Raw genomic sequence first — 24,494 nt, forward strand, 5'->3', positions numbered from 1 at the left:
TTTAAATACTGCTATGAATCATATATAAATAAATACCGGAAATATTGTTGTTAGTGTTGTTATCATTATGCATTACATAGCACACTCACTGCTGTAATGTATAATATATTGATAACGTGTGTGTGTGTGTGTGTGTGTGTGTGTGTGTGTGTGTGTGTGTGTGTGTGTGTGTGTGTGTGTGTGTGTGTGTGTGTGTGTGTGTGTGTGTGTGTGTGTGCGTGTTCTGCAGCCCACTGCCCCAGACGTCAAGCCAAAGGACGTGCCGGTAAGTTGAATCACCATTCGGCTTACACACACACACACACACACACACACACACACACACACACACACACACACACACACACACACACACACACACACACACAAATACATATTTCATTCACGTGTAGACATGTGAATGCTCAGACACACACATTACCATGACATCTAGATGTATATGCCAACACACACAAAGTACGGAGATACTGCTTCTATGACCCCGTCATTGACACTTTGGTTCCTTTAGAGTGAGGAATGTTGCATAACTGCGTAGGGTGTTGGTTCTGCAAAACAAAAAGCAGGACCCACCTTCAGTACATGGACCCTTTAGCTCCATGAGTAAACACCTCCCCAAACCATCTGACATAACACATGCATGCAGTAGGCACGCTCATACAAACAACATGAGAGGTTCCACTGCTAAGTATAGAGTATATTCACACAATACACTCCCATATTTGCATCATAGCCTACACCCATGATGCCTCTTTCCTGTCCTTCACTCTGCCTGCTTGCTTTGATTACTTACTTAAGCAAGTTCCAGGTTGTAGTTTAGTTTAACTTTTGAACGTTACCCTCGAGAGTTCGACGATCGACAAGTCGATTAAAAAACGGTGCGTTCGCTGAAATGTTTCTTTTGAAGTTGTTATTTGGGCTTCATGGAATGTATCATGGGTGTGTCTGTACTTTTCCTCCAGTGTTTCTACGTGCCGCTGGTTTGCATTATATTTGCTTTGTCTGGGTTTGACATGCCCCCTACTGGCCGCCACCTTATATTTTTAGTTGTAGTTGAAACATGGGGCTGCTCTGCTTCACAGACGACTCGATGTAGTAACGATGGGTTAATGTTTTTTTTTCGTTTCCATCCCAGAAACCCATGAGCACTGACGAGGCCCTGGACTCCCTGAGCTTCGGCTTCGCGCCGGCCCCCAGCGCCCCCCCGCAGGCCCCCCAGGAGGTTGGTTACAGCACGCTTGTGGCTCCGCAGTCTAAGCTAATTAGCATTTTACTCAGCGTTTGGGTAACTTTGAATGTACAACAAATACTTGTTGTACTCCTTAGCAATTTGAAAGTAACAACTTGGACATTTTCATTTTAGTTGGGGTGGCAGGATATGCTCTCTATCCAGCCACAGTGATACATTCATTTACTTTCTTCACCTTTCGGTTTATCTTCTTCTTTTTTTTCAGAAAATGGAAAGTGTGGATGCCATCGATGCCCTGTCCGCGGGATTCTCAAACTTCGCCCCTCCTCCCCCTGCTTCTGTCAAGGTACAGAACACCTTTGCCTCTGGGAAAGCAGTGCGGCTTGGCATGTACAGGAACGCAGATTAAGACCAAAGGACACTCCCAGGTCCCACGATGTTAGAAATCAACATTTAAAAAGAACTTACAAGCTCCACCCAGAGTGTCAAGGTCATCTAATTGTTTAAAAGATGAAACCTTCTCAGATCGCATGCTTGATATCAAGGTGCTTCTCTAGCATATACCACATATACATATGCAGACTGAGGATGACAAACGTTAGGACTTGGTATTCAAAGGGAGGTCTAACAGGCCTGTTCTCTGACCCAGAGCCCCGCTCCCCCTGTGGACAAGAAGGCCAAGATGGACGCCATCCCCGATGACTTCTCTCTGATGGGCGCGCTTTCCTCCCCGCCTCCTCCTCAGGTATTCAGACTTTGGCACACACATGCACAAAATGTATTACTCCATACAAACTGAACTTAGCTTACCATATTTAGCTTTTTGTCCTGTAATCTCACTTGAATAACAACCACTGTCCCTCTAACGTAGAAGTCTGCTGAGCCAAAGCTCAAGGTAGAGTCACCTGCTGCCCCAGTGCTCAAGGAAAAGACATCGGCTGCCCCAGCAGTCAAGGCACAGGCCCCTGCTGTCCCAGTAGCCAAGATACAGGCCCCTGCTGTCCCAGTAGCCAAGATACAGGCCCCTGCTGTCCCAGTAGCCAAGGCACAGGCCCCTGCTGTCCCAGTAGCCAAGGCACAGGCCCCTGCTGTCCCAGTAGCCAAGGTACAGGCCGCTGTCCCAAAAGAAACCAAGGTCGACTCGGTGAGTCCCATGACTGCTCTACTGGCCACCTCTCGCTCACTCCTCCCCTTCTTCTATCAACCCCCTTTTTTCTGATTTCCCTTCTCCCCGCCCATTTTTATTTTCATTGCCGTAATATGGAGATGAATGTGAATTCCATTCCTTTTTTCTACCCCTTTGTCTTTCTTTCATTTATATTTTAAAGAGCTTTATCTGCATGATCAACTTAAGAATCGTTATTTTGAAGGAAATGACATGAACAACTTTGTCAATACAAGACCTCTCTCCCTCTCTCTCCCTCCCTCTCTCTCCCTCCGCAGTTTGATGATTTCTCTCTGGACCCCTTTGCTGCTCTTGGAGACACCCTGGGAGCTCCAGAACCGGTGCATGAACTTCCTGAGCTCAGACCTGAGGACATTGTTTCGGTAAGCGTCCAGGAGACATAGAACTTATCAAACTGAACAGGCTTTGTTGAGTCCACAGCCACACACCCCCCCCCCTCAGGTGTGGCTCATCAGTTTTCCATTTCGTTGTCTGAAACAAAAGCTTTTTTAGTATTGGTTAATGTTAATAATTGCTCACATTTCTCCATCCTTGGCAGTTTGGTTGTGTATTGATTTCACAGTTCCGCCAATACATTTCACGTTTCTTTAGAAGGGATCCACCGAGCCATCTGTCCATTAGCGTCAACCCTCTTAGCCAGATTTAGATGTTTAATTCCAAATTCATAATTGTGCCTCCAGAAGGGGAGTTTGCTGCTTTAGCATTTGCTTTCCGTTATATTCCCCTCACAGAAGCCTGGCTCCTGTGAGGGGAATATACTTTTAATTCATTTCCAAAGATTTGCATTGTTCCCATTAACATGGATTCAACTCTGTTCCAGCTATGTGGCCCCTGGTTGTGGGGGGCACGCGCGCGCACACACACACACACACACACACACACACACACACACACACACACACACACACACACACACACACACACCCTTATCCTTTGAACCTTGTTTGCAGGAGGCCAAACTGACGGAGGAAGAGGGCGTGCGGACGGGAGTGAGAGATGACACCCTTCCTCCAGAGTACCGCTTCTCCGAAGCCAAGCTCAAAGACCTGCCGGCCCCCAAACCAGAGGTGAGAGGATAATAATAATAATAATATGGATTAATATCGTTTAAACATGAAGGAAGTATTAATTCACGGCCAAAAGGTGCCGGTACAGAGAGAGAAAATACTTTCTCTTTAATATGTGGTGTCACTGTATCAACTAACGAACAAATGATTTGGCTATAATAAGTAACCAATGCATGATGTATATACTCATTAGAATATGAAATTCTAATTCTACCACTACCGATACCCATCCCTCCTTATAACTTTCTCTCTCTGTCTCTGTCCCTCTCTTTCTCTTTCTATCTTTCTCTCGTTCTCTTCCAGCCTTCCTTGGCCCCTGGGGAGGCCCTTGACTTCTTGTCCGGGGACTTTGTGACTCTCCCCGCAGCAGCTCCTGTCGTCCAGGCCCCCGTTTTGGCCCCCTCAGCCCCGCCCGCCCAGGTGAACACTGACATCCCATTGGGGATGTAACATCCTCTTGCATATAGAGCAACACACAAGTCATTCAGTCCAATATAACTCATGTGTGGATTGTGTGTGTGTGTGTGTGTGTGTGTGTGTGTGTGTGTGTGTGTGTGTGTGTGTGTGTGTGTGTGTGTGTGTGTGTGTGTGTGTGTGTGTGTGTGTGTGTGTGTGTGTGTGTGTTCTGCAGCCCATTATAGGCACATGATTCATATATCTGAGGGGCTATTTATGATGGTGGATCAGATGTTATTTCTATGTGTATACATTGAGTGGGCCTATCCTGACTGGACTGATCTGCCCTGCAGGTCATGGTGGAGGATCTGTCAGCGCTGGACGCCCTGGACGCCCTTTCTGGAGATTTCATGACCCAAACAAAGACCACTTCTGTCCAGGCCCCACTCCCATCCCTGGCCAAGAAGACCCCAAAAGTAAACGTGTGTGTGTGTTTGTGTGTGTGTGGAAATTTGTCCTTATCAACTTTTAAATTCTTCGCTTAAACAGTACCAGAAATGTCTGTTTTGTGGCCTCAATTCTAAAGGTCCTTCTACATTGTACTAGATCATTATTATTTTTTATCAAAATTAATAAAATAATTACAAATAATGGTTCGGCTATAATTAGTAAATCAGTTGAACCGATCACAATCAGGTACCTGAAAACTAACGTTTTCTTCCGGCTCTTTCACATATTTTATCCGCTATGCATCTGGTGTCAAAGGACCTTTTGATGCTGTGCCACAGTGCCAGCATTATCACATCTTTAAACCGTAAACATATTTCTTACTCATCTATCTGCATGTGTGTCTGCAGAAGGATTCAGCCAAGCCCAACACCACTGTTAAGGTCCCCTCCCAGAAACCAGTCGAGGTAAGTGGCCACAAATCAGAACTAGTCCTAAGCTTCTCTTTCTGCGATTCTTACGAAGAAGGGGGATGGCATATTCATAATCATATTAAATATTTAATATTGGATACGCATATTCTTTTCCCATATATTTAGTTGCTCTTACGTATCCCCCTTGCGTTATCGCTCTCTGCATGCACCGCACTATTGTTTTGATCGTCTGGTGATTTATCACTGTCGGGTGAACCTCTGTGTCTCCAGGATGACTTCTCTCTGGACCCCTTCGCTGCCCTAAGCGACACCCTGGCAGCCCCGGAGCCGGCCCCTGAACCCCCCAAGCTCAGGCCTGAGGACATTGTCTCAGTAGGTCAAGTGTTTTTAAACCTTACACTGTCATTATGCTATTTTATTCAATATAATACAGCCGTACATTGATGGTTAGGTATCCAAATGGAGATTTGCAGCAGGAAAAATAGATTTTTGTACATCCAGGCACACTTATTGAAATGAATGCATGTGACCATATTTGTTTTTGATCCTGTGTGTGTGTGTGTGTGTGTGTGTGTGTGTGTGTGTGTGTCTGTGTGTCTGTGTGTGTCTGTGTCTGTGTCTGTGTCTGTGTCTGTGTCTGTGTGTGTGTGTGTGTACGTGTCCGTGTCCGTGTACGTGTTTAGGAAGGAAAAGTGATTTCCGAAAAGGGCGTGCGGGTGGGAGAGCGGGATGACACCCTCCCTCCAGAGTATCGGTTGTCAGGAGACAAACTGAAAGACCTGCCGGCCCCCAAACCGGAGGTGAGTCCCTTCAGCCTACCTCTACCTACGCTGTAATAAAAACAGCAACAAGTCGTACTCTGACTAGCAAAGTAGCCATAACTACTTTACCCCACCCCCTTGTTTGTAGCCTACCATGAACACAGGTGACGCTCTGGACATCTTGTCGGGAGACTTCCTGAGCCCATCCCTGGCTCCTGCTGTCCAGGCCCCCGTCTGCAGCCTCCCAAAGCCTCCGGTACGACTCACGGGCCCCGCCCGCCCCCTGCTGTTTATGGGGATTAGCAGAACATAATGCATTTTTATCTGTTACCTGTTCCCCTGTTGTCAAGGTGAATCTGTAATGCTTGCTAGGGTTCAGAGACAGGGGCAGGATTTTCTAACTAGTGGGGAGGGTGTTTGACTCCCGGCCAAATGGTTTTGGGTTCGAGCTCCAATGATTGCAGTATTTCCAGTAGTTGTCTTGAGTAAGATTCCTATCTGCTTCTTAGTATATATGTATCTACAGATCAAACCCTAAACCTTTAGATGCTTAATGACCTAATAAGTCACCTCACAAGACTTACTGTGTACCAGCAAAGGCGGTATGTAGAGTTTCTAGCTACCTAGGTTCTAAGTGTGTGTGTGTGTGTGTGTGTGTGTGTGTGTGTGTGTGTGTGTGTGTGTGTGTGTGGCTCCCTCCTGCAGGCCTCTGCAGATTTTGACGCTCTGGATGCCTTGGCGGGGGACTTTGTCACCAACGCCGTTGTCGCACCTGCAGTCAAGTGTGCCACCAGTCAACCCACACAAATCTCTCGCCAGGTACACGCGCACACACACACAACACCGCACACCGCACACACACATAGCTGCAAGAACACCGAACCACGCACGCATTCAAAAAGGAAACTACTGTCTAACATAAACAATGTGTCTCGGCAGTGTGTGATTGTTGTTCGTGCTCATTGCTCACTCTCACTCTCACTCTGCACCTGTGCGCGATGCGCACCCATCCCGTGAACGCAGGTGTCGGAGGGAGACACCAGTGCCATGGACGCCCTGTCAGACTCCCTGATGGACATCACCCCTGTGCCAGAGCCTGCCCCCCTGCCTATGAAAGACATTGCCAAGGTATTAACCCCCCCCCCTCCCCAAATAGCAACGGAGTGTTGTCCTGCACAGGGGGAGGTGAACGTTTGCCCGTAACATTTGCTTCCCTGGTGGCAGGAGAAGAAGGTGGTGGAGGAGAGGCTGATCCTGATGGGCGAGGACGACAGCACGTTGCCCCCCGAGTACCGGCCCACCGAGGAGGACATCAAGGTGACGAGGCCTTTTACACTTGATATGGACTCCCGCTACATGTTCTAGTCAATGGACAGTATATGGACCCTGTGCTTGAAACCCAGTCAAGAGTTATAAAACCCATGGGCGGCGGCATTAATTAAAGATTCATTCCTTTATAGATGGCAGCGGCTGAGGCCAAGAAACCCAAGGAGGTAAGATCACAACGCTCGACCGCACCCGCACAAGCACACTCTCCCCCCCCACACACACACACACTAAACTACACTACACTACACTACATTACACTACACTACACTACACTACACTACAATGCAAATCATGCTTTAGACCAAAAATGTTAGGAAAAAAATACATGCACTTTAAAAATCAAAGGCCCACCATTTTGTTTCTCCTCCGACCGTCTGTAGAAACCCATGGGTGACGCTGCCGCCCTCGATCTGCTGTCCGGTGACTTTCTTCAGGCTCCCAGCGCCCCTGCAGCCGCTGTTGCACCCGCCGCTGCACTCGCCGCTGCAGCCGCTGTTGCACCCGCCGCTGCAGCCGCTGTTGCACCCGCCGCTGCACCTTGTTTTGTAGCCCCCCCAGCGACGCAGCAATTAGTGCCCGACACAGAGCCCCTGAAGGTGATAGGAGAACTGAACACCTAATTTACATCAACTTGATTAAAAGATGATTAGATACTTGACTCTGTTCACCAAAGTGTTTCCTAAATAAGACCTGATGAACACCTATCACCTGTCAAACAGAAAATGTGTTTATTTTAATGTGATGTCTGTCTGTATCTAATGTACTGGTTTAATGCCTCTGCCGTGAGGCCAAAGGATAACCTCCGGCCCAGACTAAACAATAAAGATGTTTTTTTCTTTTCTGTTCCCTTCCTCCAGCCCATGGCTGGGTCGGCCCTGGACTCCCTGGCTGGTTCCCTGCTCCCTGACGCCATTAAGACCACATCTAAGGGGGAAAAGCCCAAGGTGAGGAATGGACACTCAAATATTACAATGTCGTCGCCCACCATATTGGCTTCTGTGTAACGCTGTGTACGTACAACATGCACACAGCTTATTAAATAACAGGTTTTTAAGGACACATTAACGGTAAACGGTATGGTTCCATTGGTCCATTCGGAGCAAAGTCAACAGTCACAAACTGTGTGGCAGAGACTCTAGCTGAAGTGTTTCTCTTACTTCAGAAAACAACAGGGCCTTCCCTGGACTCTTCATCTGGGAACGCAGACGCTCCTGGAGCCAAGAGCAAGGGGGAGAAGGCCCAGGTGAGGAGGAAACTGTACAATATTACGATGTGGTGTGTGTGTTTGCACGTATGCTCGTGTGTGTGTATGTGTGTGCATGCAGGTTGTGCATACAACGTGCACTGTACCGTTTCTTATGAGGCATTAGCGGTGCGTTAACGGTAATCGGTGTAGTTCCATCGGCCCCATGCGGAGGTCCGAGCCCCCATGTCCACCCTAACCCCAGGTATCGACTGTGTTACAGGGCAAGAGCAAGTCACGGTCAAAGTCAAAAGTAAGGGCATGACCTGCTGCATGTCGATCTAACAGAAGTCGGCCTTGGTCACTAAAACAATCAATTAACCTTCAATAATTCAACTAATTCAACTAATTCAACCTCGATAATGTGATAAATTATCCACATCTGCTGTGCTCTGCTATCCAGGCTGCCAACACGCTGCTTCAGATTTAAATGAATTTCTTTTGCTTCCTGTCTTCATGGAATGTCATAAAGCGTATTGTAATTGCTGTTGCAACGGCGTTTTTATACCTCTCATCTTGTTATCCACTGCATCCCATCTTTAGTGCCAACGTGACACTTTTCATCTATTTTCAATACATAAACTCTACCCTTGTCCGACTCATATACCTTGTACTTATTTTAGCTTCATGTTTTGTAGAAACACCATGCTGATGATCCATCTCCCATTGACCAGCTCGCCGGTGATTTCCGCACAGATGTTATGTCTGCGAAGAAGGGAGGCAAAAGCTAGACCACTTGGTAAGGCAACCACAACTGAATGGTATCTATCGAATCTCTCAAATAGGACATACCAGTTAATCACTCTTATAGGGAGTGACTCATGAAGGCCACCCCAACTGAATTATTTTTAGGAAGCATATCAAAATGGCCATCCCAACTTCAATTTGTTCAGGCAGTGTCTAAAAAGGACATCCCAACTGAATTTTTTTCAGGGAGCGTCTAAAAAGCCCTATCAAACTGAAGTGTGTTTTTTCTAGATGTGTTAATTGTTACAACCCTCTTACTGATCCCCTCCGTTGTGTGTTTTACCTTTTCAGAGTCATGCTGCAATTCTTCTACCCTTTACCGCGATTGTGGGATTGACACTCTAGATTATAAATCTATTTTTCTAAGTGATGGAGAATGTATACTGGATGACAGCAGAACCCTATGCCTACACAGCATGCTTACCCCCTGACACACAAACATACACACACACACAAACACAATTGTAAACACCCTTACACATACATACACACACAGACACAACACTGTGTGCAACGCCTTACCTGCTTATTTTCATGTGTATTAAGAAAACAAGAAGATTGACGATTTACTTCCCCTTTGTGTGCAATTTGATAAAAACTGAAATGAATGATAGCCAGAGAACGTTGGCCTAAATTAGATGAGTTGGGACGGTTGATATATGAGGGCGAAGGGATGGTGAGGATTTTATAGGGGAAGTATTTTTTTTAAAAGAAAACAAAAAAATGTTTTCATCGTCTGTCGGCCCATTGATACAAAGTCAGGCGATGCCCATCAGCATTGGGACCGGGCACCACAGCTGCTGGTGCCACCAAAAACAAACTAAAGCGCCTCGATGCCATGGTGTTGCGGCGACGTCTCCATGTCAGAGAGGGGGCGGTAAGGGCCTTCAGCTGGTGTGAGAGAGTGGCCTCTAGTGGTGTGTATAGGGTGTGCAACCTGAATACGCACAGCCAAGTAGCCCAGTTATCTATTATGTGGTTGAACGCAATTGAGACACTAGTGTACAGCTTACTTTGCTTAAATATATTGATGGATAACATTTAGTTTACAATATTAAAGACAAATTTATGAAAAAAAAGGGTTTACAGGATGTGGTCTGCTTGATTCTGTTCCTGAGAACGTTGTGTGAATGCTGTTCATTTTCTGTAAAGCAATAATATCCCGTGAGAGGTTGTGTGTGTGTGTGTGTGTGTGTGTGTGTGTGTGTGTGTGTGTGTGTGTGTGTGTGTGTGTGTGTGTGTGTGTGTGTGTGTGTGTACTGCTTTGGAGTAAAATCCTATCTGTATTCAAAAGTGCACTTAGAACCAAGGTAGTTAGAAACTCTACACACTGCCTTAGTTTTTATACTGTAGTAAAGGGAGAGATGTTGTTGTTAATATACCACCACTGTATCGTTCACTGGGTCCAATCCCAGCTGATGTTTAGGAGGTTCCTTGTCGAATATGTCAGTTTAAACCGGCTTCTCCAGGGAAAACGATATGTTGAGAAAGATGGAGGGTATTGTAGAAGGGAAAACTAATGCTGGATCTGTGTCTGGATTAGATGTCATTATATAATCCAGACACATACACAATTGCAAAAAAATGAATCAGATTCACTAATTTAGATTCAGCATTAGTTTCCCAATCTAAAATAGGCTCTATGCTCCCCAAAATAAAAACGAATCAATAAAATACACCCCCCCCCAAAAAAAATAGTATGCTAAAAGAAAAAAAAATGGTATGGACAAATGCCAAATATATTTTAGCGACAGGATAGAGTATGCTGTTTTTATTGTGCAGGGAAATGGCAGTACACCCAGCAGGTATACGGTCTCTTTGTCTTTGGGCTCCGTGGTATTTCACTGTGCATATTTCTATAAGCCCACTTCCTTTTGACTCGTGGGGGCTTCAGTTTCAATTATCCTTGCTTAAACTTTCTGTCTAAAACCTTTACAATTCTGTGCCACACCTCTGGATGACTGATGATGGGATTTCAAAAACGTGGGTTTGATGTGCATTAAACCAAATGTATGTGTTTGAAAATATAAGAATAAACATTTGTTCTCACAAGTTGTAGCTTTTGTACGTTTTATTTACAAGCGGGGAATCCAAAAGTTTATTGAAAAAGACAATAGATATTAAGTTAAGAAATGGTTGGATACAATATTTAAGTTGAAATCCAATAAAAATATTGATAATTTCACTCTTACAAAGTGCTGAAAAAAATGATTATCTAGTAGGCCTATTTGTTACATTATAAATGGCATTAATCTGGGAGATCAGTTTAGGACTGAAAAATGGGTCCTTATTTTTTACTCGTTGCTTAAGTTGACAAATAAAAAGAGAAAATACAAAAAATGGAAATTGGTTCATTAAATTGTATTTTTCACATTTCTTCCCTGGTTTTACTTGATTAACAAGTTCTAAATCATGAACTACATTGATTTCTTAAATATTAATTAAATATTAATATTTTAAGGATGGAAATATTACGGTATATGTTTACGAGCAAAGTTTAACCATTTCTCTTGTTTGCCAAGTCATTAGTCAACTAGCATTTAATATTTTGAGTATAAAGAGAATAATTCTACATTCCCTGTTTGATTAAAACCAATTATTTTTAGATTACACGTGAGAATAGGAGCAGCAATTTAAAATGGACTTAAAATTAACTTCAAAACGTATTCAGTTTTCCATCGCACGTCCTCCTTCAACCTTCCGCCGTTGTTTTCTGTAGAAGACAATAAGACTAAGAGTAAATATAATGTTACAATTATCCTGAATAATATATATATATTAATAAAGTATAATATAATAATAACAATATGAATGAATAATTATGTTATATATATTTGTGCGTGTGTGTCTGAGGTGATTTGTGTTTTGTATTTCTATGTATATATATATATATATATATATATATATATATATATGTATATATATATATATGTGTATATATATGTATATATGTATGTATATGCCCTTTGTGTGTATTTATATTTATATATATATATGTAGCCCCTGTTGTGTGTTTGTGTGTGTCTGCACGCGGACAAAATAACTTACTGCCTTTTATAATGATGCGGACAACGCCTTGTCCTTATCCCTTGAACAAAGAAAAAGTGTTACTCAGAACAAGCTGAAGTGCTTTGCCATGTTAAACTCATGGATGGATTAAGACTCATGCATTGACCTGGTGAGTAAAACCAGGAGAACATGGAAGCAATGATTTTCCATCAGGATTTGATACCATCACCCTGCTCAAAATGTTGCACATTGAGAAAGGGATGTGAGTGAGAGCTGTTTCGTCCACAGTTTCGTCTTAATTCAAGTCAAAAGTGGACACATTACACAGCATTTGGATGGTGTACATTGAAGACCAGTGATAAAGGCTTGGACTCACTGTTGCAGTAGACAATTGTGATGACGAAGAGCAAGATGATAAAGCCATAACCACAAGCCAAGGAGCCCAGAATGATGGGGCTGCAGTCCCAGATGCTCAAGACTGAAACACATGACGACATTTTGACTTTGGGCCATTTTTCAGCTAAAAGTTTAAGCTCAGCCAACCAACTCTTTTTAAATGAACTTCTACAACTTCTACAAACAACCATCATTTAAAAAGAGTAGGTGGGCTGACTGAGATGTACAATTTGTAATGATAAGACCACACCCTTACCTTCCTCGGTTTTGCTGTTGCAAGTGCAGACCATTGGAGTGGAAGGCGTCTTTGCGTTGGTGGCAGGCACAGCGGCTGCTGGGGTCACTGATACAACTTGAGATAAAGGAGATTTTCTTTTTAATTATCAATAGAAAAAGATAATCTGAAACGATTTAATTCCCAAAGTGTACAAATTTTTTGGGACTGTAAAGTAATTTAATACGTATGTTTTAATATGAGTTATATAATAAAGTGCTCTCACCCCGTTGAAGTCTTGTGTCTTTTCCAAATATGAGTGTATTGGAAGTCAACGCAGCGCAGATGTAAACACCACTGTCTCGTTGTGAATTAAATTTTTTGATTGAAAGTATATTTTCAGACTGCATCTTTGATTCACTGTAGATCTCGTTCAAGATAGTTTCCGTCTTTCTTATGCCAGTGGAGTGATAAGATGCAATGAATTCTGCGCCGTTGTCCACGACCCGAAGCCACATGACAGTGACTTTTTTTTGTGGAGATTCACATTTGATTTGAACCTTATCTCCTTCTTCAGGTGTAATGACCTCACCATGCAGTGATACAATGTCTGAAATATTCAAAAAATATATATATGACAATTTAGAAAGTACTCTCGAAACTGCATTGAGAAAAACAAATTCAATTAAATCTTGGTATCAAACTTAGCTACTAATGCAGTCAATACAACTTACTTTGAAACAGAATAAAAAGGGAAATGGCCTTAATCCTTTTTTGGTCCATTTTTTTATTTGTCTTTAGCTTGGTAGCGTCTACTCGTCTCTTTGTGTGAAGAATAGCAGCCCAGTCTGACAAAATGTAGTGCGACATATGACCACGCCCCACCTGTAACCCATGTCTCCACTTCATCAAGTAGGATCATTGCATTGGATTTCTGCAAAGAGCATTGCTGCACCAGTTGGTTCGCGGCACAGGCCTTTATGGTGAAACCTAGAAAACATGAACAAGAGCACACAACCATGTTATCAACAGCACCGACACCTTGGGGTGGGGGGAGGGAGGGGGGGGGGGGGGGGGGGGGGGTGCAACCAAGACAATTCTTGGTTAGAGCCTGGATTAATGCGGACATTTGTCATACGGACATGGGCAAATTTTGGGGGAATTCCGACATTTTATGGTCAACTTATCTTCAATTATCAAATGTACCATGGCCAAAAAAACTGAATCTAGTATGCTGTGGCTGATTGTGAGGATTGTCCAATCACATGGCCGTACACATGCCAAACTTTGTGCTCATTTGCATACAGTCAACTGAAGTTCAGCTTTTGTCCAGCTGTTTTAATGCGTTGACTATTCAAGACATCTCTTGTGGTGCGGTCGAGCCGTAACGACCCCATGCTTCACATTTTGTCATCCAAATTCATTCATCTTCCATGATGAACTCATCTCAATACATCATCAAGAAGACAATATATTCAAGCTATCCATGCAAAAAATAAATAAAAAGGATTGTTTTTATTTAAATATCAATACATATACAGTGAATCTGAACAGCATTGTAGCAAGCCTACACGTATATTAAAGTTAGATTGGCTTATCCTCTATTAATTTTACCAGCAGCTCAACTATATGTTGGCACTGCTGCTTTTACCATGTCCTCATGAAACTGTGTTTTGTCTTGAATAAAACATGTGCTGGCCCATTAGGCCTGCAAAGCTTTTAAAAGATCAACACCTCTAAAAGAAGGACAAAAACCAACCATGACCTGTCCCAGCCCACCCAGTCATAGGGCTTATCAACAACAGACTTCCATTTCAATTGATAAACAAACAATGAAATGACTCGCTGCTGAACCACCTACGACGTGTGGAACACACATGCTGCATGGCTCTGAGGCCCGTCCTGTTTCCTCCGACCCAGGACGGAACATCTATTGACACGTTTGGTAACCAGAAGCGAGGTGACATTCAGCAGCACTGCGGCTGCTCCGGGGTGGGTAGGCAGAGATTCAGACACGGTTGCGAAACCCAAGCGTTCTCTGACTTTTCTTTTTACCAAGGCTCAGCCTTCACACACTTTGTTGTTGTTTGTGAGTTTTCTAGTCTTTTCGATTTTTGTTTGTTCATTCATCTTATTGTATTTTATTGCTGGGTGTGGGGGGGGGGGGGGGGGGATTTATATTATGGCTGAAACAGGGCTAGTTTGAGGTTGCATGAGGTACTGATGTCACCAGGGGGAGACTTCCTTTTGTCTCAGAGGAAGCCTTAAGCCCACTTGAATCGTTCCATTGCTGTTCTCCAGGGTTGAGTCACTCACAGCGCCACACACACGCACATGCACGCACGCACGCACACACACACACACACACACACACACACACACACACACACACACACACACACACACACACACACACACACACACACACACACACACACACACACACACACACGTACACCCATTACAATTTTCCAATAGTATGATATCCCCCACCCCTCCCCCAGACACCTGCATGGGCTCCCCTGTCTTACTCACACTGGGGATATACAACCTGAAACCATCTTCACTGTCCCCAGCGTGTGAGAATGTGTGTGTTCCTATGGAGTGGGTGTCCAGGGGAAGCCAAAGAGAATGCCCTGAGTTGCCGTGTGGGTGCGTGTTCAACAGACCTGACATTCATATGTAGTTTGAAAAATAATACCTCTCCTTTCCTCCCCTCAATCAGCTTCCACTGTCGTGTCTCTCTCTGGTCAGATCTAGCGGTTCTAAGCATTGTGGGATATGGTTTGGAGGACAGGACGCTGCAAGGACTCAACAGCATCACAGACAGTAAGTCAATTAGGCATGTGATCAATACATCAATCGATCAATGAGTTACTTAGTCAGTAAGGGATTGAGTCAGTCCGTCAGCCAGTCAGTATTCAGTCAGTCAGTAGTCAGTCCATCAGTCAGTCAGTCAGTCAGTAGTCAGTCAATCAGTCAGAAGTTAGCTTGTTGTTTATGGCTGTGTCTGTACCCCTGGCAGGAGCATGAACCTTACAAGGAGCTTTCTGGATACCAGTAGAGATATCATCAGACGTGTGTGATAAATACACATAAAACGCAAACACATAAAACACGCATGCAAGCCAATACACCCATATTTACAAACACAAACAGAGAACTGATATACTGCGCTTGATGCCAAATCTCGACATAGCTTTAAAAGTGTCAAATATAAATAGATTAGACGTTATATATATAAGGATATAGTTTTATGTTATGCTATATTTTCAGTCAGAATGGACCCTTGTCAGGTGTCATCGACTCATCGTAGGACAAACACAGGTAGTCTCAGGTAGTTCGTAGTACTATGAGTCTGCTGCTTTGAAGCGCCAGGGCTGGGGGAGCAGACTAAACTAGTGAACATAAATACGTACGTATTATCTACTAGCTGTTTTGTGGCACGTCAAAGTAGAAGAGACATATTTAGTGTTATGAGTGACACCTGTGTTTGCCATATGATGATCTAAACTAATTTTCTCTAATTGTGGTATATGAACAATGATTTAACCACATTCTTATGACTTTTGGTCCCTCCTAAGAATTCAAAATGCAAATAGTTCAATATTTTTTTTTACAATTCATTATCAAAAGAACACTATATGTATACATATATATATATATATATATATATATATATATATATATATATATATATATATATATATATATATATATATATATATATATATGTTTATAGCAATGGCTTCTCTCGTTTTTTAATGCAGTATTATGAAGTCTTCAGATTGTACTTCAAATATGTGCTTCAAATATTTTATATTAAACATTGCTGGCAAATCTATTCTTAGGTTTTTTTTAAACACATGATACAGTGAAATAAGGTAGACTTTGTACAAATGATAGAACAAATCAAAAATAATATTTAAAACTCATGTATGACCGTTTGTGTCTGTGTTCTGTTGAAGCAATTTACGTTGTTTCTGTGAGTGCTGAGTGGTTGTTTGTTGGTGAGTTGATTTCTTGGTCAGAGTGCTGGTATATCGTCCCGGGAGGAGGGACCCATTACCACCTCCATCGCAGCAAGGCTGTGCGTCTTTATTTTATTTTATTAATTTATTTCTTCTTTTTGTGTTGTGGATTGGAAGCTGAAGTGGAAGTGGACACCAGGCATTTGTCTTAGACTCTTGCATCCATTTTGAAATAGATCAACAAGGAAATATGTCCGCTGTAAGAAGCCCTAATCTAAACTACAGGATAAGATTAGTACGTACACATATTTGATCATAAGATGTTATTGTAGCTCATGTGCTGCTTATTATAACATAAATATGCACATTGTGTAAAAGGTTACGTGGGTGTAAGGTGGAAAGTGAAGGGGCGGGATTTCCATTTTCTTCTGTGTTTAAATATAAATACATATGTACTTATCTTGCGTTAACATATAACCAGAAGGGCTAAATAATCATAATATTATGGATAAGGATACATCAGAAAAATGTATGCAGCTTTATTCTATATACTGAATCTAGACTACAGGATATCTAAGGCAAAATACTTTCTGAATAGCTGAAAGATCACATCCTTTTTTGTTTTGCTTTATAACATTTGTGTCATATTTGTTAATTGGTTATTTATTAACATCAGACAACGGAATAATGAACTGTGAATAACGTTATATCTTAAGAGAAGAGGTGGACAAAGGTAGGCTATGTAAGGCTATGCAATAGTAGTTAGTTGTAGTAGTAAGTTTGATACAACCATTGATCCCTCCCAGGGGTTGCCCATAGAAGTCCTGAAAACCCAACATTGCCTTCTAAGCTCTCCTAAAGTATTATAACAAAGATGGGCAAACCAAGGAATTTACACTGCATATACAGTGGCATATACATGCCACACTAGAACTGAATCCCAGATCAAAAGGACATTACCGTTTTAATACTAAATTCTAATTCTATTCTTTAATTATAGATGGACAGGTGGTGTTCTGACCTCTTCCTTAGGAATTCAAACGAAATATGTTTAGCTCTAGAACTGACTGAAAACAGAAAGCAAAGAAACAGCGAGACTGTCTCTACCTGTACGTGTGTGTGTGTGTGTGTGTGTGTGTGTGTGTGTGTGTGTGTGTGTGTGTGTGTGTGTGTGTGTGTGTGTGTGTGTGTGTGTGTGTGTGTGTGTGTCACAGAGTGTGTGTCTCAGTGTTTGCGGTGAGGTCTGTGGTGTTCTTGTGGCTTTTTGTTTCAGAGACAATGAGGCACTCAGAGTTGAGAAGCGGACAGCCGAGAGAGATGGCATCTCAAGCGAAGGCTGCTCATTTTCTCATCTTTCTCTCTCTCTCTCTCTCTCTCTCTCTCTCTCTCTCTCTCTCTCTCTCTCTCTCTCTCTCTCTCTCTCTCTCTCTCTCTCTCTCTCTCTGTCTCTCTTTCTTCCTCTCATTATCGCAGAGAAGAAAAACCAAAGAACAGATGCCTTTCACCTTCTCGTGTTTATGTGTGTGTGTGTGAGTGTGTGTGCACCATGGTGTGTGTGTGTGTGTGTCTGTTTGTGTGAGTGCATGTGTGCACAGGTGTTCGTGTGCACTAGATAAGGTAAAGCTAAACCATAGTTTACATTTGTTGTTGCTGTTGAATGTAAATACATTTGTGCTCCAATTACACTCGCTAAAATACATTCACGCATATTACATGAGATGCAGCTTGTTCATGTATATGTATGTGTGTTTGTGTATGTGGGTGTCTCTTTCATTTCTCACCACTCTTTATCCGCTATATGGAAGTAATTTTCAGAACACTGTTTCGTCTCTGTAATACATATCCTTTGAGACAACAAATTATTTCTTGACTTTGCGCCAACAAAGACGAATTAATGTACTTGCTTCTTGCTTGTATGTATATTCATAAATTATCAAATCAACAAATATACTGTGTTGTTTCGTTTCAGTCTTTCAATGTTATTCAGCAGTTAATAAATTGTTTCTCAACTGGAATCCTCAAACACGACATTAAAACAATATATTGTATAATTAAAGCAGTTTCACAGAGCTGTTTGGTTGTCTTACACTTTCCCACATTTGTTGTTAATGACCTTGATCAGGTTACCTCATCCACAACTCAACACAACTATTGACTTTCTGGCACCCTTTTTTCCTCAACGATGCATTAGAGATGTTTAAGGTTAGAAATGGTAAAGCTGAGGTTTCGGTAAACGTATAGTTAAGGTAAGGTGTACAGTTTCAAAGCGTTGAGTTTAGGTCTTACACTATGGTGTGTTTAGTGTTAGTGGTTGCTGTGGTAAGGGTGTAGGCTGTTGTTGATGACATCACAAACCTTGATTGGCTAAGGTTAATGCAACAGAGTAATACTTATACTACTACGATTACTCCTACCACTAATAACAAGGATAATCATAATACATTTTAGTTGAATGGCACCAATTCGGACATTGTAATGAATGAGTATCAACCAAAAGAATAGACACAAATACAAACTGATGCATCAAATTAAAAACAACACAGAAAGAAATGTGATAGAAGAAGTAATAAAAAAATTACTTGCATTTGAAGAAGCATTCAAATGGATAGTTGCAGGCTAATTCGAAGAGGTATGTTTATAAGTGGCGCGTAAAGATGTTATCTTGCTTCCCTGATTCCTTGAGGTATTGTATTCCACAGTTTAGAGGTGTAATTGTCCATCTTTATTTTAGGTTTAGTTGGTAACGAAATGTCAGCAGCAGAGGACATGAGCGTTCCCGAGGGGAACCCGAGTTAGTGGGGTATAGGCTGGTCCCCACATTTTTTGATCACTTTAAATAACAAAATAAGGAATTTGAAGTCGATGCTACTATAGCAGCCTTAACTGGAGTGATATATTCTCTTCCCTTAATTTTCGTTAGTGAACTAGCAATTCTTCGTTCTGTCTGAGTAGATGCCTCTTAATCCGGAAGGGCAGTTCATAGTGAGTTTCAAAAGTCCCAGCTATCTGAAATAGTAGCATGAACTTTATCATGTCGTCATGCTGAGGTAAAAAAACGCAGCACAAGTAAGTTATTATAGGATTTATTGGACAATAACACAATTTTGTAATAGTTTGTTAACATTAAATAGACGGTCAAACAATGATGATTGACAAGCACTGCCAATGAATTATCTTCATCAAGTCTTTAACATGATCTCTCTCTTTATCAAATATTTAGATTGATTCAAATGTCTTCCACACATTTTAAATGAATGAAAAGCCCCAAACAAGACCAATGAATAAAATAGACAAGAGTCGTTACATTCAAATTGTGATTTTAAACATTTTAATAAATGTGTCAATACAAAAGAGGAACATTCATTGTACTTACAAGACATTCTATTTACATACAGAAATAACTTCAGTCACATCAACCTCAGTGGTACTTTTCAAAGTTGGTGCAAGTCTCTAATAAGCACTCACTTAGCACAGCCGTGGCATTAGCATCATTCAAAAACCATGGGGGGCATGAATTCTATACATGGGGTACAAAACCAACACGGTATGATGTGAGCTTTAGATCGATTGGTTTAGTTTAGTCTCATCTTCTATCTTTCCTATAGAGAAAACAATAAAGAACAAAGGATTAATATTGCATGGTAGACATTGACAGACTTTGATACACATATACATACATACATACATGTTTTACATGCACAAGTCAAAAGTGATAAATAACATGAAAATAACGATCCTTAAAGCAATTTATATAATACATGTAGCTGATACGTGCTGTACACTAGCCTGGCTATCTGTGTTTGTCTACTTACTTTACAAAGTGGTGGCGGCATTTCTTGGGTAACCCTGTCCGAGAATTAGGAGACAAATCAAAATAAGAGTCATCATTAAACACGCTCCATTCATCGTACCCCGGCACAAGCAACATATTCTTTTGACAAATTATCAAACAAACTGCATCTCAGTTCCAATTTTTAGATGACGCTCTAATAACAGTATTCTGTGCATCTGATAAAGAAGGCTGACAGTAACTTTACATTGTTGTTGTACTAAAGTGGGAGGCCTACTCACGGCTGAAGTAGTACAGTGTGGCGAGAAGCGCCAGGGCCAAGCCCGCCAGGATGCCCACCGATGGCCACAAGGCATCGGAGTCACAGCCCTTTGCTAAACAAAAACAATACATTTTTCAAGGTTAACACAGCATCATAGCCTGTCACACATAGGAGTCTGAAAACATAGACTTGGTATGGATATGGGCATACAGACTGAAACGTAAACGGACAATCTGCAATGTTCAAGATGATTTGATTTTTTAACCAAAACGCCATCAATATCCACATTGATGCATCTGTAAGCGCTCCAGGTGCCATCTTCGTGGGGCCAGCCCCTGGGGCCGGACTGAGGGGCCAGCCTGGGTAACTTACGGTGCGGTTTATAGCTCTTCTCCGGGCACCTGCAGAGCGGCTTAGATGTGGGTTGAGGCGTGGGTTCTGGAGGGGTCACTGTCAAATAAATGTCCACACAGACAGTTTATTACGACACACACAGACAGAACACTTCCTTGTAAGACATTTGGGTATTTCATTGGACGTTTCTTTTGTTTTGTTTTCTATGTTTGATAATTAACCTTTGGGGTTAATTATCAGGACGGGGATTAATTGCCAGGGCATGATTGGCTGAAGTCTGAAAAAATAACATTTAGTTCAATGGTTTTCAAAGTGGATGCTTTGTGTAGGTGAAATAACGGTATCGCTTTTATCTAGCACCACAGTTCAGTCAGACAAAAAGAAGGATTGCCTTTGTACTGCCGGTCGTTTGTTTTACACCGGGCGCATTGGCGCAACACTCTCAACTAACGCAACACCAAGACAACTACTAGTTGCAGGTGATAAAGGTGTGCTACCTTTAACTAGCATTTACTTCAACATTTATTTTCCCTTAGTATTACTTTAGCACTACTTTCTGTGTACTTTTTGGTTTTATATCTTGCGTCTTTTCTTTTCCCTGCAACTGTGATGCAACAAATATTTTCACTCCGGATATTAATAAAGTGTTATCTATCTATCAATTAAAAATAAACATGACCTTGACTTGATACCATGACCTTGCCTACGGGTCAGACCTAGGTTTGTACGTCCTAACGTCTACCCTCCCTGCTGGGTAGAGGTGTGGGTACTGGAGAGTAACTTGGGAGACACTGGGGTAAAGTGTCCCCCAAATATATAATTTCAGTGGCACGGCGCTACTACTGACCCCCAGGCAGCAGAAGGACCCCCGGAGCCCCGATGCCCTCCGTCTCCTTGTTCTTCGACACACAGGAGTACACGCCGCTGTCCTCCCGCTTCAAGTTGGCGATGCGCAGCGTCGACTTGCCGGCGTTCATCCTGACGATGAAGCGGCTCTTGTCCAAGCCTGGGTTGGTGTAATCGCGGTCAGCGTTGTTCACGCTCACCAGGAACTGCAGCTTGCTTCCATTCTCCAGGCTGCGGAACCACAGGAAAAGATCGCAGGAGGTCTTGTGACACCCACAGGCCAGCGCCTCGCTGTCGTGGATCTTGGGGTAACGGACAGGGACCTGAGCAGAACCTGGGGGGGGGGGAGGGGGGGGGGTAGATGTCAAAAGGAGGTCAATCTAGGGATTGGACTGAGAACTAAAATATGTATTGTTATAGTTCTGTTCTTCATCGCTTATCTTCTAAGCGGTATTATTTTGATCCCTTGAGATTTTGTGTAGCTCAATCGCTTACGCATGGGATTGAGAGGGGCAGGATTCGATTCTGCGTTGAGGACACCGATGCTGAGAAATAAAGCACTCATACTACTGTAAAATGCTTCAGATAAAATCTAAAATGCAATCTATTTAGATTGCGAACGCAGACTTTACAAACTTCAGCACTTCAGTGTGGTTAATTATATTATTATTGATAACTGTTAGATGATTTATCTGTTTTGATGACCGGTGGATGTCGACAATATGGGTCGGACTCGTTACACTTCTCTAGACTTTAGAAATGGTGCATTGAAAATATAAATGTTCAATAAAGTTTATCATAAGCTCAGCGATAAAGGATTGTTTACCCCAAAGGCCAGAAAGTGCTTTTAGGAGGCTTAGTGGGTATAGCCTTTAGAAACTGATGCCAAAAACGCATTCGGCTATCCAGGGAATTCACGTACATCGTCAAAATAAAGAAGATACAATCAGTAAACACAATAATCATATTATGTACCAATAGGTTACAGAGGCCCATTATCATAAAAAGATATGTTAAGCAAGAATGGAAATTAGGCTGAACCATGGCGAAACACATGAAGAAGATTCCAGTCTTATTTAGAAAGGTTGGCATGATGCAAAGGCAGCATTGTGACACCACCTCACCTTGTATGCAGTGTTGCAAATACATTGAAGATGTCTTAAAGGTTTCTATAAAGAAGATGTTATCTCCTCTATTTTTAGAACTTTTACTTTAAGCCAAGTACATGTTGACATATGACTGGTGCTGGAAAATAATCAATGTAACCTGGCCCCTGTGTTAAGGTCCTCGCGCCGCTTCAGATTGTTCTAATTCGGTAAGATGGAAATATAATCAAGTGTATATTACATTATACACATTGTTCAATATCAGTATACAGTATATAGATAGTATAGATATAGTATAGTCTTTATTTGGTGTTGTTTACGGCCGCTGATCAGAATGTACGTAACAATCTCAATACGTATCATTTTAAATACCAAAGGGTACAAGTAAACCAAATGTCTCAATCCAAATAAAGCTCTGTTTTAAGAGCAATTCATAGAGATAAAGATATCTCTATTGTCTCAACAATGTATGACACATTACAAGACCTTGATGAGAACTTGGGTAGTTGCCCTGTCAGATTTCTTTAGTAACGTCTAAAATCTCAAGATAAAATATGGTAATTATATTATTAAATACACATGAAAATACATCAGGGAAGTTCTCTCTTTTTCATTGAATAATACCAACGTAAAAGCATTCGAGATATGAATTTCCAAAATGACGGTGACATTGTTAGACTATCTAACCCATATTTACAACTATAACAATACATTTGTGTAAAAGATGATCATTTACAAGAAACCTAGGACATGCTTCACAAGCTATACTAGACCTGGGTCATAAACAACAAAATAACTAAGTTGTACACATGAGGCCTGAGACTACGTATGCACCGGAATACACTTAATACCGTGATGCGTTTGCACAAAGCAGCGTAAAAGCAACAACTTTCATCGGCCTTACCTGATGTCCAGCAGAGACATGTGACAGTTGTCCATACCAGCACTAAGTAGGTCATCTTGGCAGGTGGCCAGCAGCACCTGTGTCTGTGCATGTCTGTGTCTTCGGGTTGGAGATGGTGATAGTGGGGGTTGGATGGTTTCTTTTCCTGCTGTCTATCTGTCAGCGAGGATGGGAGGAACTCTGATGACAGGGCTCTCAGTCGTCAAGGTAACACCCCAACTGTGACACACACACACGCACGCAGGCACACACACGCGCGCGCGCGCGCGCGCGCGCGCGCGCGCACGCACACACACACACACACACACACACACACACACACACACACACACACACACACACACACACACACACACACACACACACACACACACAAACAAACACACACACAAACAAACACACACACACACACACACACACTCAGAACAGGACTGGAAACAGTACAGCAATTATTTTTTTTGATACTCAGTCACTGTGAGGAACAACTTCCATGCATACTTCTCAATTCACACAAAACAACGTGGCTTTACACGATATTCTACAGTATGTGGGTACAAAGACGATCAAAGAGAGCATGAAAATGACTAGGACTAAAACAGTTTGACACGTTCTTCTCCCAAGATCTGATGTATACAACAAACAAGAAATAACAAACAAAAGAACTCAGTCGCAGAACTTCACGCGCCACAAAGAGAAAAAGCTGCCACATGCAAGCCTCGGGGTGCAGGATTGTGGTGTGGACCCCTGCCCAGACAGCTGCATGGCCCAGCCCTCAGGGGAGGTCATGTTGGAGTGCATGTCCTACTATAGAGCTGGGGATTGGTTAGGCAGAGCTCTGATCCTACA

General features: G+C 42.3%; 3 protein-coding genes across 34 annotated transcripts in view; 1 reads left to right on the forward strand and 2 right to left on the reverse strand.

Annotated features, from left to right (window-relative positions):
- The window catches only part of cast (calpastatin), a 33,805-nt gene extending 22,957 nt beyond the window's left edge, over window positions 1-10,848 (forward strand). For 30 of the 32 annotated variants that reach the window (XM_030373776.1, XM_030373783.1, XM_030373768.1 and 27 more), the window contains 23 exons: window positions 230-265; window positions 1,133-1,219; window positions 1,452-1,532; window positions 1,836-1,931; window positions 2,058-2,330; window positions 2,630-2,734; window positions 3,323-3,439; window positions 3,743-3,859; window positions 4,189-4,317; window positions 4,693-4,749; window positions 4,987-5,088; window positions 5,400-5,516; window positions 5,626-5,733; window positions 6,183-6,296; window positions 6,501-6,605; window positions 6,702-6,794; window positions 6,938-6,970; window positions 7,187-7,402; window positions 7,664-7,750; window positions 7,969-8,049; window positions 8,273-8,302; window positions 8,688-8,788; window positions 9,088-10,848. In XM_030373776.1, the coding sequence (XP_030229636.1) occupies window positions 230-265; window positions 1,133-1,219; window positions 1,452-1,532; window positions 1,836-1,931; window positions 2,058-2,330; window positions 2,630-2,734; window positions 3,323-3,439; window positions 3,743-3,859; window positions 4,189-4,317; window positions 4,693-4,749; window positions 4,987-5,088; window positions 5,400-5,516; window positions 5,626-5,733; window positions 6,183-6,296; window positions 6,501-6,605; window positions 6,702-6,794; window positions 6,938-6,970; window positions 7,187-7,402; window positions 7,664-7,750; window positions 7,969-8,049; window positions 8,273-8,302; window positions 8,688-8,780 (2,277 nt within the window). In that variant the 3' untranslated portion in view covers window positions 8,781-8,788; window positions 9,088-10,848. The remainder of the gene's footprint in view (window positions 1-229; window positions 266-1,132; window positions 1,220-1,451; window positions 1,533-1,835; window positions 1,932-2,057; window positions 2,331-2,629; window positions 2,735-3,322; window positions 3,440-3,742; window positions 3,860-4,188; window positions 4,318-4,692; window positions 4,750-4,986; window positions 5,089-5,399; window positions 5,517-5,625; window positions 5,734-6,182; window positions 6,297-6,500; window positions 6,606-6,701; window positions 6,795-6,937; window positions 6,971-7,186; window positions 7,403-7,663; window positions 7,751-7,968; window positions 8,050-8,272; window positions 8,303-8,687; window positions 8,789-9,087) is intronic. The other 2 variants (XM_030373764.1, XM_030373766.1) reach the window with 2 other exon arrangements.
- Window positions 10,691-13,303, reverse strand: cd8a (CD8a molecule). Its single transcript, XM_030373797.1, has 6 exons — window positions 13,150-13,303; window positions 12,702-13,025; window positions 12,458-12,553; window positions 12,182-12,283; window positions 11,845-11,884; window positions 10,691-11,509 (listed from the first exon to the last, which is right to left on the reverse strand). Exons 1-6 carry the CDS (start codon window positions 13,283-13,285, stop codon window positions 11,464-11,466), a joined length of 744 nt encoding a protein of 247 aa, XP_030229657.1. The 5' UTR covers window positions 13,286-13,303; the 3' UTR covers window positions 10,691-11,463.
- A 6,388-nt stretch (window positions 13,304-19,691) lies between these two features.
- cd8b (cd8 beta) lies at window positions 19,692-23,906 on the reverse strand. Its single transcript, XM_030375788.1, has 6 exons — window positions 23,649-23,906; window positions 21,640-21,972; window positions 20,811-20,888; window positions 20,458-20,550; window positions 20,199-20,232; window positions 19,692-19,985 (listed from the first exon to the last, which is right to left on the reverse strand). The coding sequence occupies exons 1-6, from the start codon at window positions 23,737-23,739 to the stop codon at window positions 19,970-19,972; spliced, it is 645 nt and encodes a 214-aa protein (XP_030231648.1). The 5' UTR covers window positions 23,740-23,906; the 3' UTR covers window positions 19,692-19,969.
- Between the last annotated feature and the right edge of the window lie 588 nt (window positions 23,907-24,494).

Source organism: Gadus morhua, chromosome 13 (assembly GCF_902167405.1).
Source record: "Gadus morhua chromosome 13, gadMor3.0, whole genome shotgun sequence".
Taxonomy (NCBI): Eukaryota; Metazoa; Chordata; class Actinopteri; order Gadiformes; family Gadidae; genus Gadus; species Gadus morhua.

Bases quoted from the DNA above. Each gene is read 5' to 3' on its own strand.
- cd8a (XM_030373797.1), bottom strand. From the start codon at position 13,285: ATGTCGCACTACATTTTGTCAGACTGGGCTGCTATTCTTCACACAAAG. The intron at 13,026-13,149 runs GTAAGTTGTATT...TGAATATTTCAG, and splicing joins CCTTTTTATTCTGTTTCAAA to ACATTGTATCACTGCATGGT. The intron at 12,554-12,701 runs GTGAGAGCACTT...CTTTATCTCAAG, and splicing joins AGACACAAGACTTCAACGGG to TTGTATCAGTGACCCCAGCA.
- cd8b (XM_030375788.1), bottom strand. From the start codon at position 23,739: ATGCACAGACACAGGTGCTGCTGGCCACCTGCCAAGATGACCTACTTA. The intron at 21,973-23,648 runs GTAAGGCCGATG...CCCCCCCCCCAG, and splicing joins ATGTCTCTGCTGGACATCAG to GTTCTGCTCAGGTCCCTGTC. The intron at 20,233-20,457 runs GTGAGTAGGCCT...ATTCTCGGACAG, and splicing joins CACACTGTACTACTTCAGCC to GGTTACCCAAGAAATGCCGC.